This window comes from Schistocerca serialis, chromosome 9 (genome assembly GCF_023864345.2).
Source record: "Schistocerca serialis cubense isolate TAMUIC-IGC-003099 chromosome 9, iqSchSeri2.2, whole genome shotgun sequence".
NCBI lineage: Eukaryota > Metazoa > Arthropoda > Insecta > Orthoptera > Acrididae > Schistocerca > Schistocerca serialis.
The window spans coordinates 209,469,157-209,483,319 of record NC_064646.1 but is presented as its reverse complement, the minus strand read 5'-3'; the positions used below and the strand labels follow the sequence as shown (position 1 = coordinate 209,483,319).

At 42.8% G+C, this 14,163-nt stretch overlaps 1 protein-coding gene across 1 annotated transcript in view; it reads right to left on the bottom strand.

The window, feature by feature from the left end:
* The window catches only part of LOC126419487 (odorant receptor Or2-like), a 57,038-nt gene that overhangs the window by 16,639 nt on the left and 26,236 nt on the right, over window positions 1-14,163 (bottom strand). The window contains exons 3-4 of the mRNA XM_050086675.1: window positions 8,674-8,775; window positions 2,849-3,004 (exon numbers count right to left, since the gene is read on the bottom strand). Coding sequence (XP_049942632.1) covers window positions 2,849-3,004; window positions 8,674-8,775 — 258 coding nt within the window. The remainder of the gene's footprint in view (window positions 1-2,848; window positions 3,005-8,673; window positions 8,776-14,163) is intronic.

Sequence of the window (14,163 nt, the reverse complement as noted above, 5' to 3'; positions counted from 1 at the left end):
TAATGGAAGCAAGGTTGAAGAAAAATAAAAATATGCTGATAGCATCGGTCGATGAAGAAAAAGCGTTAGATAGTGTAGAGTGATGCAAGTTGTTCGAAATTCTGAGATAAAATGGAGTAAGCTATAGGGGAAGGTAGGTAATATAAAATATATACTAGAACCAAGAGGGGACAATATGATTAGAAGGCAAGGTAGGATGTACACTTTCGCTCCTACTGCTCAGACTAGAAATCGAAGAAACAACGATGGAAGTAAAATAAAGGTTCAAAAATAGGATTTGAACCCAGGGTGAAGGAATGTCAATGATAAGATTCGCTGATTACATTGCTGTCCTCAGTTAATGTGACGAAGAGTTATATAATCTGTTGAATGGAATGAACAGTCCAATGAGTCACGTAAAAGACAAAGGTAATGATATGCAACAGCTGTGAGAATAACGAGGTTCGGCGCAGAGAGGATGGCACTTTGGGACATGAAGTGTATCGGAAGCCGACGCACACGGATTTGTATTTACGTGCAAATACTTGCCACTATCCTGCCCAGAAGATGAGTGTTCTTCGGACTTTGACCCATAGAGCGCATATTATCACTGACTAAAGCAGTCTGCAAGATGAACTTTCCCACTTACAGTGTTTGAAGACAATCGGTACTCCCCACAGCAAATACAGAAGGCGCCGAAAATGAAACCGAAAGAGGCCACAAAGATAGCAGAAGAAGAAGAAGAAACCTTTAAATCGATGGCCTTCCTGCCATATGTGGGTAGCCTCTCATCAGAAGTAGTACGGATTCTCAGCAGACACTAAGTAAAGGTGTTTTTTCGTTCTCCACTCAAGACAGCTGCAGTCGTGGGCTCCATCAAAGATGATTTGCTGCTCCGAAAATCTAGAGTTTATAAAATTCCATGTGAATGTGGCCTTTTTTACAGTGGACAAAAAACTCGTACTGTCCAAGAAAGATGTACAGAACACAGGACGTTCACACGACTTTTACAAGCCAACAAGTCGACAGTGGCAGAGCACTGTTTGACATTGGTCACAGTATGTTGTATGACAACATCTTTTTGGGACTCGATAGTGAAGGAGGCAATTGAAATTCGCTTGACGACGAATTTAATTAATAGAGGTAGTGGTTTCAACCTTGATAAATCATGGAATCCGGCACTCACAAAGACGTCGTCACAGTGCAGCTCACAATGATATATCGACATACCAACACAGATCGACTGCCGAGTCATAAACGTTTCTCACGCATTGTGCAAGTCTCTGCTGCCGACCAACGTCTCTGGCACATTTGCATCTGCGGCCGCATGCGCAGTTGCGCGGTACACTAGTATAAAGGGACGAAGTGAGCACTGGAGCGGCAATCTTGCGGCTCACTCTGAAGATGGCCGAACGTTATACAGCCGAAATATTAGAAGAAGAAGGAGAATTATTGCGGCTGCACACCCGAAACTTAATGGAACAGTCTTTACGCCGCCAAAACCTGAAGATTCACAGTACTGCTCGTGTTTAGCAAAGCACTCAGACCTTGTAAGAAACTACGGAAGTAAAGCCATGAGGACGGGCCGATTCGTACATGGATACATCAATCGCTACAGCACTTACCCCCGAAACGTAAAGGTCCCGCGTTCGAGTCTTGGTCCGACACAGAGTTTTAAACTGCCACGAAGTTTCGTACTAGTGCACACTCCGCTGCAAAGTGAAAATTTCACTCTGGAGACGGCGTCATTTTTGGAGTGATCACTGTGAAGAGGTGTAAGACAGATTAGCACCTGATGGAGTTTGAGAAGTTCTCATTGTTGTTTTCTATTTCGGCAGCTGGTCGAATAGTGTAATGTCCATATATTTTGAGCATTCGGATGTAATAATGAAGGGTAGGGATACTAACCGTCAACGTTCCAGTCGACCTGCTATGACCTCCAGAAGGAGCATATTGTGCACCAAGAAAATCGTAACTGCTTTACATCTGCAGCTTTCATCCGAGAACAATTAAGAGTCTCCCTTCAACATTACCGCCCAACGCGTAGGCTGCCATTAACACCACAACACGAACAGCTGCATTTGGAGTGGTGCCAACACTATGGGGCATGGAATACCGATGGATGGCATTGTGTTGTGTTCAGCTATGAATTGCGGTTGTGCGCTACTCTGGATGGCCGCCATAGGCATATAATTATGTCGTTAACCTAGGGAGAGATCCTATTATTGAAATGTTTCGGAGAGGCACAGCAAGTGCTCAAGCACGACTCACTACCCCTCCTCACTGCTTTTCACTGCCAGGCCTGGGAACTTCACTAAACACTCTGGTGACTGTTCTGCTTGCCACAGAGGTTGCAACTCTAATCGTTTTCATATCTGCCAATAATGTGTACGTGTACGAAGTTACACTGACAGCCGGCTGGAATGGCCGAGCGGTTCTAGGCGCTTCAGTATGGAACAGCGGGGCCCCTACGGTCGCAGGTTCGAATCCTGCTTCGGGCATGGATGTGTGTGATGTCCTTAGGTTAGTTAGGTTTAAGTAGTTCTAAGTTCTAGGGGACTGATGACCTCAGATGTTAAGTCCCATAGTGCTCAGAGCCATTTGAACCATTATACTGACATCCGCCCATGCATTGTGCGCGGTTCTCTTTCTTTCAGGCTTTGTAATCTGATCTTTTCGTACAATATTCATAGTTATCTATACATACCGATAACTTATAATTTGCATTGAGGTCTAGGTCAGCTGACTGTATAAGGCATTATGCTTTTGCCTAGTAGTAACAACCAAGTAAAGAGAAACTGTCGTTAATATAGTGCATTATTACAAAAGGCATTTGTACAATGCAGTAGTAGCATGATTACGTACTGACCGAAAGAAAGGCTTCCCTGTTGATCGGGTACAGATGTCCGGCAGTGAGGATCAGCGGCTTCTGGACGCGACTGATGAGGATCCTCAAGACACGCTTGAAGCCCTCACTTGCGTCCACCCACGAGCAACTGTACGCCGCACCCGAAACTGCCGCTGCCTGTTGACACCGAAATCACAGTGCTCACAATTGTAGTCACGGTTCCCATGTTATTTCTCCTGCTTTAGAAACTGTTTCCTTTCCTACAGATGGTCATTAAAATATCCAACCCACCTTGCTGACAAAAATCTAGAAACACCGCTAAGTCAGGGCTCATAGAAAGGAGGGGATGTGCTTACTGGCGCTTTATGATTTGAGTCGTGAATACGTCGCCATCATCGGACAATGGACGGCGGTATGTACTGAACTGAGTCTGTTCTGGAGATAACAAGTGTTATTCTCTTACAGGGGAGTAAGTCCCAATAGCCATACCCATATAGCGAGGTAGATTTTGTGTAGTAGAGCTCACTATTTGCATCTGTTTTTTGTTGAGCAATAAATGCCTTTTGGAGAGTCTTTTTCGAGTAAATCACAGTATCACCTCTTTCACTTTTCACTCGTACTTGGTTGCGTGATGTCACACCTTCATCAAAGGGGTGCCCTATATTTTACAAAAAGGAAATTGAGCCGTGGCGCTCAATGAAAGGGGACGCTTTCCTTCGGCAAGATCTGTGTAAGGATTTCGAGAGGATGAGTAGAGAAACTAGCCGCGAGACGTCGGGGTTGTGGCGCGAACGAGGAGACCTTGCGGACGATGCTTGCGAGAAGGAGTTGCGGGAGTTAAGTACTGTTGTTGTTGTGACTGGCTCCTAGTCAGTCGGCTACTGCTGCCATGGTCGGCTACGGTTGTCTTTCGCTGATGGAGTCTGAGGAGCTGTGAAGTGGTGGCCTCTTGTCTTTTGATACCACTGTGCACGCCGCCTGATGGGACCAATGCCGGGGATTGAAAACAGAGAGCCCTGCTGCACTTCGAATAGATCTGACTGAAACGAATTTTTGTAAAGTGGCGAATTGTGCAAAAAGTTGGTTGTGAATGTTTCTCATGAACCGAGATTAATGCTTGGAGCTGTGTACAATGATTAAGGGTGTCACAAGTGTAGTGGGCTCAAGCAAATGTCGGGCTTGCTTTAATTACATACATTAGTGCAGGCCGGCAGTAGCTTAGTACACTCACGCTTCGTTCTTGTCAGGTAATGGCGTCTGACCTTGTGTCAATGTTGATATGTCGAGCATCCATTTAAACAATATAAGCTTTCGATGTGGGTGACTATTGCTCCTTAGTAATATTATAAACTGAATCTGTTGTAGCGTACTGATCCTCAGGTACTGAAATTGGTCGCCTTTCACTTCCTGTTGTTGGGTAAGGGATTCAAGGTTTTTTTTTTTTTTTTTCATCAGTCATATCTCTGGTTTGATGCGGCCGCCATGCATTCATTTCCTGTGCCAACCTCTTCATCACAGAGTTGCACTTGTAACCTACGTTCTCAATTACTTGGTGGATATATTCCAATCTTTGTATTCCTCTACAGTTTTTGCTCTCTACAGCTCTCTTTATTACCATGGAAGTCATTGGATTGGATTGTTTGGGGAAAGAGACCCAACAGCGAGGTCATCAGTCTCATCGGATTAGGGAAAGACGGGGAAGGAAGTCGGCCATCCCCCTTCAAAGGAACCATCCCTGCATTTGCCTGGAGCGATTTAGGGAAATCACGGAAAACCTAAATCAGGAGTCCAGTGTGCTTACCACTGCGCCACCTCGGTCGGTGGAAGTCATTCTCTGATGTCTTAACAGATGTCCTGTCAACCTATCCCCTCTTCTTGTCACTGTTTTCCACAGATTCCTTTCCACTCCGATTCTGTGCAGAACTTCCTCATTCCTTACCTTATTAGTCAACCTAAGTTTCAGCATTCGTCTGTATCACCACATCTCAAATGCTTAGTTTCTTTTCTGTTCCGGTTTTCCCACAATCCATGCTTCACTACCATACAATGCTGTGCTCCAAATATACATTCTCAGAAATTTCATCCTCAAATTAAGGTCTATGTTTGATACTAGTAGACTATTCTTGGCCAGGAATGCCCTTTTTGCCAGTGCTAGTCTGCTTTTAATGTCCTTCTTGCTCTGTCCGTCATGGGTTATTTTGCTGCCTAGGTACCAGTGTTCCTTGATTTCATCTACTTTGTGACTCACCAGTCGTGATGTTAAGTTTCTCGTTGTTGTCATTTCTGCTAGTTCTCATTACTTTCGCCTTCCTTCGTTTTACTCTCAATCCATACTCTGTACTCGGTAGGTTGTTCATTCCATTCAGAAGATCATGTAAATCTTCAGTGTCACTCAGGATAGCACAGTGATCAGCTAATTGTATCACTGACATCCTTTCACCTTGTTGCTTACGGCGGTTTAAATAGCCTGGACCTATCAGCTGATGGAGAAAGGAAACTGTCCAAAGCAGTAATCGTATTTTTAATATTGTTGTGACGAAGAGAACAGGTTGGCGCCTTGACCTTGTATTATTATGGACTAAGTTATGTACGTAACAGCTGTGTTAAAGTTATTATGTGTAAAGGTTTCTGTTAATGCACCTCTTATTCTACTTGCTATTTGGAAACTGAACTGTACATAAGTGTGTGGATAGCAGCATTTTCTTACATCCTTTGCGAGATTACTAGGGAGTTATTGCAGTCTGATTTTACTATTTTAGCCACTTGTGTCTTGAGAAATGATTGTTTCTGAAAATGCGGAACTAACGGTCTTGTTCTTGATGTTATAAATTGAATCAGTCATTTTCTTAGCCAGTATTTATTAGGCTTACGTTTTGGCTCGAATTCAGAGAGTTGCTTATAGTTAAAGATGTTCATTGCCTAATAATTGCAACATATGCCAAGCAAACATCTTGTTTAAAGTAGCATTATTGTGAATATTTTCTTGCGATCTGTTAAAGCTGTTTATGATATTGGGTGATTAAAAAAATTTTTCTTCTTTAAGGAGATCATTATTTTTACCGTATTTTTTATTTTACAGATCTTTATTCTAAGTATATCTTATATTGTTCAAGCTGAGAGAGACCCGTAAAAATATTTTTCTCCTTCTTAACACGTCATTATCATAAACAGATACTATTAGTTAAGGTTGCTATATGAAATTAAGCTTACCAATTGTTAAATAAATTTTCTGTTAAAGACTTTTAACTGTGGATGGTGTTGCTGTTGTTACCCTTGGGTGTCCCTTCCACTCAACGACCTTGGGCTGGCCTTTACCTTCCCCTTAGTAGTACCCATTTCAGAAACGTCGATAAGAACAATTTACATGTATTCTTATCCACTTATTAGTACATTTTATCCTACTACTGATTTTTACGAAATGGGAAATACTAATTCTTTTTGCTTCGTCAATCCGATTAACAATGTCGGTGCCATAAAATTGTAGTGGAGACGATCAGCACGATCTCAGTGAACCAAGTATGTCCAAAGAGGAAGTTCTGGTAAATACCAAGACCATTTATTGTTAATAAATTAATAACTTTAAAATTTTTGTAAGTAACTGTTGCAAGGAATCGTGAGAAGATTTTAGTAAGCAATACATTTTGCTGTATTATCCTACTTACACCACTCGAGCTGTAGTTTCCTTAAATACAACTTTCTTGTGCTAGTGGGTGAGTTATTATCCATTTAGTCACATGCAGAAATTAAAAATTAACAAAATTCGTCACTTTCAAACAGGTGATTCCATGACTATGTTACAAACTCATGGTGGTGAAGGGTAAAAGTATCAATTTCAGGCAAGTGACCATGATCCAGAGACGACCTAGTCGAAAGTTACGAACGAAAATCGTTCTATTAACAATGACAGTCAAGTAGATGTACTGGTATTTTGTTGCAAAATTGTAGGGTAGGCACCTTTCAGAGGTGGTACTGTGGACCAAAACTAGAAAAAAAACGGCGTAGTAAACATGGGCTCTAAAATTCATACTTCAAGAGTTATGAACACTTGTTCATCTTCGATACTGTGAAACGCATCTCTTCTATTACAAACTCTTTTGTTTTCATATTTCTGGAAGAGGTAATTAGGACCAAAACAAGAAAAAAGTACCAGTAGGGGCTCTACAATGCATACCTTAAGACATATTAGCATTTGTTCAGATTCGCTACTGTGAAACAAATCTCTTCTAATGAACAAGTGCCAATAGTTCTTAAAGTACGCGTGTTAGAGCCCGTATTTATTTATTTATTTTTTTCCTTACAACCACCTCTGAAAGTTACGTACTATATAATCTTGGCAACTACAGTGCCGGGACTGTCAGAGGTATTTCTAATTTTCAACTTGACCGTTTCTGAACTTGGATATTGTACCTCAAACTGATGCGTTTACCCTTGTCACTCATCCATGAAAGTTTGTAACGTAATAACCGAATCACCATGTACACAGAAGGAAAAAAAGTGGCAACATCAGAAAATAATTAATGTAGAGTAATGAAATGTCATGAATACATTTTTTTCTGGGTAACATACTTAAGTGATTAACGTGCAAGATCGCAGGTTAATGCAAGCATAAGATAAGCCATTGCAAATGTGATATGCTGATATATCAATAACCGGTGTAGCCACCAGAATGTTGAATGCAAAGATGTAAACGTGCATGTATTATGTTGTGCAGGTGCCGGAAGACAGTTTGCGCGATGGGGTTGCATTCCCGATGCACTTTGTCGGTCGATACAGGGAGGGTTAATGTTGTTTGTGGATGCTGTTGGAGATGTGCTCGATCGAAGACAGATCTGGTTATCGAGCAGGCCAAGGCAACATGCCGTCACCCAGTAGAACGCGTTGGGTTACAACAGCGGAGTGTGGGCGAGCGCCAACTTGTTGGAAGAACACTCCTTTGAATACTGTTCAGGAATGGCAGCAGAACGAGTCTAACCCCCAGCTTGACGAACAAATGTGAAGTCTGTGTCATACTAAATTGCGTCCACATTCCACGTGTAGGTCCAGTGTGTCTAGCATGCAAACAGTTTGGATGCTGGACCTCAACTGCCTCCTTCTAACCAATGCCACCAAGGCAGAACCAGCATTCATCAGGAAACACCAACTGACCTCCACCTTGCCCTCCAATGCGCTCTCACCTGACACTGAAGTCGCAAATGACAGTGGTTTGGTGTCAGTGGAATGTACTCTACAGAGCGTCTGGCTACGAGATGTTTTTTAACTAATCTGTTTGTAACAGTTCGTTGTGTCACTATGGTGCGAGCTGCAGGTCAAACCACTGCTGCAGATGCCGCACTATACCAGAGCCATACTCCCAGCACGGTGGTCTTCCCTCTCGGTAGTGCCAAGTGGCCTCCTGGATCCCGATCTTCTTGTGATTGTACATTCTCGTGACGACCGCTGTCGGCATTCATGTACAGTTATTACATTCCTGGCAAGTCTTACTGCAGTATCGCAGAAGGAACATTCAGCTTCTCACAGTCCTATTACACGACCTCACTGAAACTTAGTGAGGTGTCGATAATGGCATCTGTGCCATCTGAAGGGTTTTTGTTACTACCACATCTCAGTACGTCCGATCTCAAAGGTAACTAACTCTCATGACCATTACAGCGTGTACTTAAAGCAAACCTGATTTGCAACCTCATAGTGGCACTGTTATGCGACAGCAGCGAAATTTGAATAGACATAATCTTTCGGATGTAGAAACACGCCTTTCAGCATTCGTTTATGTCGCACGACTCCTTTTTGGTGTTGCAACTTTTTTCCGTCGGTGTAACACGAAGCAATCAAATTGAAATAGTTCTCACCTGTTCTGTTACGTGATGAGCAGCCCAACAATAAAGGTAAACCTGACCTCCCGGTATGGGAAGAAAAGAGATGCATCTGATAACTCCAGTGATGTCTGAGCCCTGTAAAAAGAAAACACGGGAATTCCACATCAGAAGAAATATATTTTCACTCTGGTAAGCTGCCGTATCTACGAAATTCAATTGCATGTACAGTCACAAACGGGATTCGATAGTAAGAAAGTACCTACATTAAACGAGTCCAAGCGACGCGAAGGGGCATTTTTGAGGAACAACTGTTTTCATTGTGTTTGTTTTAGGTCTATTAATGCAGAACTCGTCATCGTACCGAAAGCCGATTCCTAACAATACGTAATCGTTTCACTTTTTCGGAGAGCTTAGTTGGCAAGTCGGTAAGTGGTAGTATACAAAGAAGCATTAATTTCCTGTAGATTAGCAACCATAACATTTTCTACCTTAAGCAAGCATAACTAACATTTTTGGAAACGCTAGTAATATACAATCCACAGCTATTGGAAAGGAGAAGAGGGAACTATCGCTAGGTAATGTCTGGAGTAAACATTTTCGCTGAAGTAACTGTGTGATGTGCGATATGTTAATGCAAAGATACTCGTACAGTGAAGCTGTACTCCATTATGCCATGCATGTTTTTGAAGAGAAAACGTGACTTTGGGCCTGAATTTTTTGTGTCATTTTGAAAAATTGCAACTTTAGGAAATTCATATTTTGTTTTACAAATTTTCTTAAAAAACCGCACCACTCTGTTAAGAAATACGTTTGTGATCGCCATAACCAAATACACATCTCGCACCACCACTAGCCAAAAATCGTTTTCGATTCTTAAGTTTCTGAACTGAGGTGCGTTCGCTGGTCCTGCAGAACTGTATTAGTAATCCTTGAAATAAAGGTAACATGAACAGTTGCAGAATGGTCAGTCCCCGTCACGGCAGTTTTCAACCCTCTGACGAAATTACAATGTTAAACAAATATATAAGACTGAATTACTTACAGAATGACATTGGCAGATACTGAAATGGAGAGACACAGAGTACAAAGCTTGAAAGTTGTGTGTTACAATTTGCCAACTTCCGTGAGTTATGTTTTGTGCGTCTGCTACTCGCGAGCTATCTTTGCTGTTACATCTGCAACCACTGAATAATTTTCTATATATGCACTGCTGTCTACTACAATACTTTGTCTTGTCTAAGATCTTTGAAGAAAGAACAGCTTTAGGCAATGGGTATTGAGGGCACAAAATTTGCTTACACGACTTGCTGGTTTGTAGCGGAACAAAGTTTCTTCTTGGTCTGATTCCGTTCGACTCTGTTCTGGAGTCAAGTTGAACTTTCGCTTGTGTGTGATGTGGTGTGCTAATGGGACTGATTGCAAAATGGCTCTGAGCACTATGGGACTTTTCTTCTGAGGGCATCAGTCCCCTAGAACTTAGAACGACTTACACCTAACTAACCTAAGGACATTATGCACATACATGCCCGAGGCAGGATTCGAACCTGCGACCGTAGCGGTCGCGCGGTTCCAGATTGTAGCGCCTAGAACCGCTCGGCCACCACGGCTGGCGCCTGATTGCACTGAGTTATACTGAGAAAGAAGATAAGCGATGAACGAAAGCAGCTTAGGGTTTGCATTCATAACGTTATACTGAGAATTGTCCGTAACATTCATTGAAGCGCCAAAGAAACTGATGTGGGCATGCATATTTAAATAGAGACATATGTAAATAGGCAGAAGTCGGCGCTCCAGTCGGCAACGCCTATGTAAGAGAACAAGTATGTGGCGTAGTTGTTAGATTGGACACTGGTGCCACAATGACACGTTATCAAGGTTTAATAAAGTCTGAACGTGGTGTTATAGTCAGTGCACGTGTGAATGGACACGGAAAAGATTTAATTGAGTCTGAACGTGGTGTTATAGTCAGTGCACGTGTGATGGGACACGGCATCTCTGAGGGAGCGTTTAAGTGGGAACTTTTCCGTGCGACCATTTCACGATTGTACCCTGAATATCAGGAATACGGTAAAACATCAAATCTCCAACATACCTGTGGGCGGAGAAAGATCCTGCAAGAACGGGACCAACGACGACTGAAGAGAATCGTTCAACGTGACAGAAGTGCAACCCTTCCGCAAATTGCTGCAGATTTTAGTGCTGCGCCATCAACAAGTATGAGTGTGTGAATCATTCGACAAAATGTAAACGGAGGCTTCCGCGGCCATTGTCACATCAGTAAAAATCTTCTGGGTTTGAGGCCACATTTTCAGCTACAGAGAGTCCGACGTTGCGCGACTCTAGCAAGACCCCTTCCTCAGGGTCTACTGCTAACTGCTAAATGTGCAGTAGTTTGGTTACTTATATACCATGGAGGAGTGCTGTCATTGGATTTGAGGGTGAGGAGGATGGGTATTAGATGTTCTTTTATTGGTCTTTGCATTGAGTGTTGTCACTGGCGGAAATAGGCGTTTTCCCTAGGTGTTTGCTTTATTGGTTGCCATTAGCGGAAGTCGGCGAATAGGAACTGCGCAGCGACTGCAGCGCAGCGTTGTTTACTAACTGCATAGTATCGACTAGGGTGTGTCAGCACTCTGTGTACCCTCCACCGCTGTGGCCTACCGCGTGCCTGTTGCTTTGCCAGACTGTCCTTCCGCAAAGCTGTCACTGCTGGCAGCCAAGACGCTGGAAGTTGGTACCCGTCTTCTGTATTCATGTTACCAGTACGATTGTCTATTTCTATTTCCGCCAATGACAACACTCAATGGAAAGACCAATAAAAGAACACCTAATACCCTTCCCCCTTACCTTCATATCCAACGACAGTACTCCTCCATAGTATAAAAGTAACCAAAATGGTGGTCACTCAGCAGTTAGCAATACACCCTGAGGAAGGCTTCTTGCAACAGTCGCCGAAACGTCGGAATTTTGTAGTTGACAATGCGGCCTCAAATCCAGGAGAATTTTATTGAACATTCAACAAATCATCATCGATATGGGCATATGGGCTTTCAGAGCATGCAAGGTGTCAGACAAATAACACACCTTCCACTGAATTCCTCAAGCAATTCCGGTTAAATCGATGTGGCACACGACATAGTTACAGGAAAATGTAGAATTTTAATGCTTGGCAAATCGAATAAATAAGCTGACATTTCGTGAATATAAACCATTAACACTCACACTATTAATCGCATGCAAGTGATTTCCCAGCCCAAGCTATGAGGTGCAGTTCTGATGAAAGTAGAATTTTACGATGGCAACGTCCCGTCCCATGTTTGGCCAAAACCTTCAAAGCAGGACACCTACTGGACACAATGTGACGAAGTTGGCACTGCGCAGGCTGACAGTGAAAGCCGCCCTTGTCTATGGTTCAAAAATGGTTCAAATGGCTCTGAGCACTATTGGACTTAACATCTGAGGTCATCAGTCCCCTAGAACTTAGAACTACTTAAACCTAACTAACCTAAGGACATCACACACATCCATGCCCGAGGCAGGATTCAAACCTGCGACCGTAGCGGTCGCGCGGTTCCAGACTGAAGCGTCTAGAACCGCTCGGCCACACAGGCAGGCCCCTTGTCTATGGAAAACACCCAATAAATCTAGGTTTTGACAACGACCCTTCGGAAAGCTTTTCTGCAGGAACACTGCTGCAAATGGCAGATAGGTGTCCAGAAAAAAAACCCACTCAAGACATTGGTGACTCACTGTAGCCACCTGCGCAATATCCCACGTGGAAAAAAGCTGTTTGTCTCAGTATTACGTAGCAAAAGTTAAACTCTTTTTTACGAAAGAAACGGTGCCTTTGGTAGGCTACTGAAACTCTAGTAGGTGTAGTTATAACAAGTACAAAAGCTCTGATTAGCCAGAAAGAAAAAGCGTGGCCACCAGCTTTGATATAGGAAAAATGTAGACAGAAAAATTTACTCTTCTCTTGCAATAAATCGTCGTGCGTCTGAGCAAGGCGACTCGCGCTGAGCTGAGACGATTGCGAGAGTAATTATGTGGACACTTGTTCACTGGATCGTTACAACTCTTAAGGAGCTGAACTGCCAAGTCTCCTGGTATAGGGAATTGAACAGATCACTGACAGTTAACGCTTGCGAGCGATTTGAAGGCAGCGACGTATGCGCTATTCCAACCACTTAGCTTGTACCATGCCAATAAATTTAGCTAGGAGTCTCGGCTTCACCGAAGTCATAGGAAATGTACCAGAATGGTGTTCAACGGTCGAGTGAGATTCAGAACAGATTCTCACGTTCACAGTTCACGCCAACAGCAGCCACTGCCGCCTCCAACGAAAGGTAAACACGCGTGCTCACACTACGCCAGCAAGTGATACTCAGTTGACACTGAGAATTGTGGTCGTCTCTGTCTCTCTAATTTTTTTCGTACATTCAAACATGATTTGCGGTTAAACATATCCACGACTGTCGAACTTAATTAAAAGGAAAACGCCAGATATATCCGTTCTAGCAAAAAAGATTGATCAGCCACTGGAGAGCTCTTTATACTCTGAAGTCACTGAACTGTTTTACTTGTGCATTTATACCTGCAATTATATTTGTTTACTCCATACAAACCACATTCATTTTTGGATACTTTCATCGTGCACTTTAGCTTAATTGATATTTCTGGCCACAATTGTATTTAATTTTTTTTCTATTTAATCGACCCCCAGACATGCCCATTAACCATCTTACTATCAAAGAACCTTAGAATAGTTAGCAATTTCGCTTCACAGTTGTAAATACCCAATACCAATATTTTACCATCCAGTACATATTATAATTATGATTGCTATGTCATGAAATCATACTTAAAGTAAAAATAAATCTTAATAACGAAAATATAAGATATTCATTTTTGCTAACATATGGTTACGCCTGAGCCCGTACGTTAACTTTTGTTAGCGATAACATTTATTTTACAGAGAGTGCAGTGGAATCGACTTGAGATCACTATCTGATTACAGCACGGTCCGTACTACTTGCACTCTTCTCAACTCCGCATGGTGAGCTGGTGTCTTCATACCTTGCAGCCCGTAGGTTCAACACAAATTCCTTAAACACTCACAGAGCGTCCTTGCGCAACTGTGGTAGAAGATAGATCACTTCAGTCTCACACATGTCAGAAGCTGAAGTCCCACTCGTGTGCCATTGATGACTGCACGACACTAAGCCTTACGTCTTGCCTGGGCCCATCAACAGAGGCATTGAGCTGTTGATGCCTGGAAACATGTTGCCTGGTCACACGAGATTCGTTTAAAATTATATCTAGTCAAGGGATGTGAACAGGTATGGAGAAAACCTCATGAATCCATGGACCCTGCATGCCAGCAGGGGTCTGTTCAAACCGGTGGAGGCTCTGTAATGGCGTAGGAGAGAGGGGCGGGGAGGAAGGAATAATATGGGACCCCTGAGACGTCTACATACGACTGTGACATGTGACACGCACGTAAGCATAATGTCTGATCGCCTG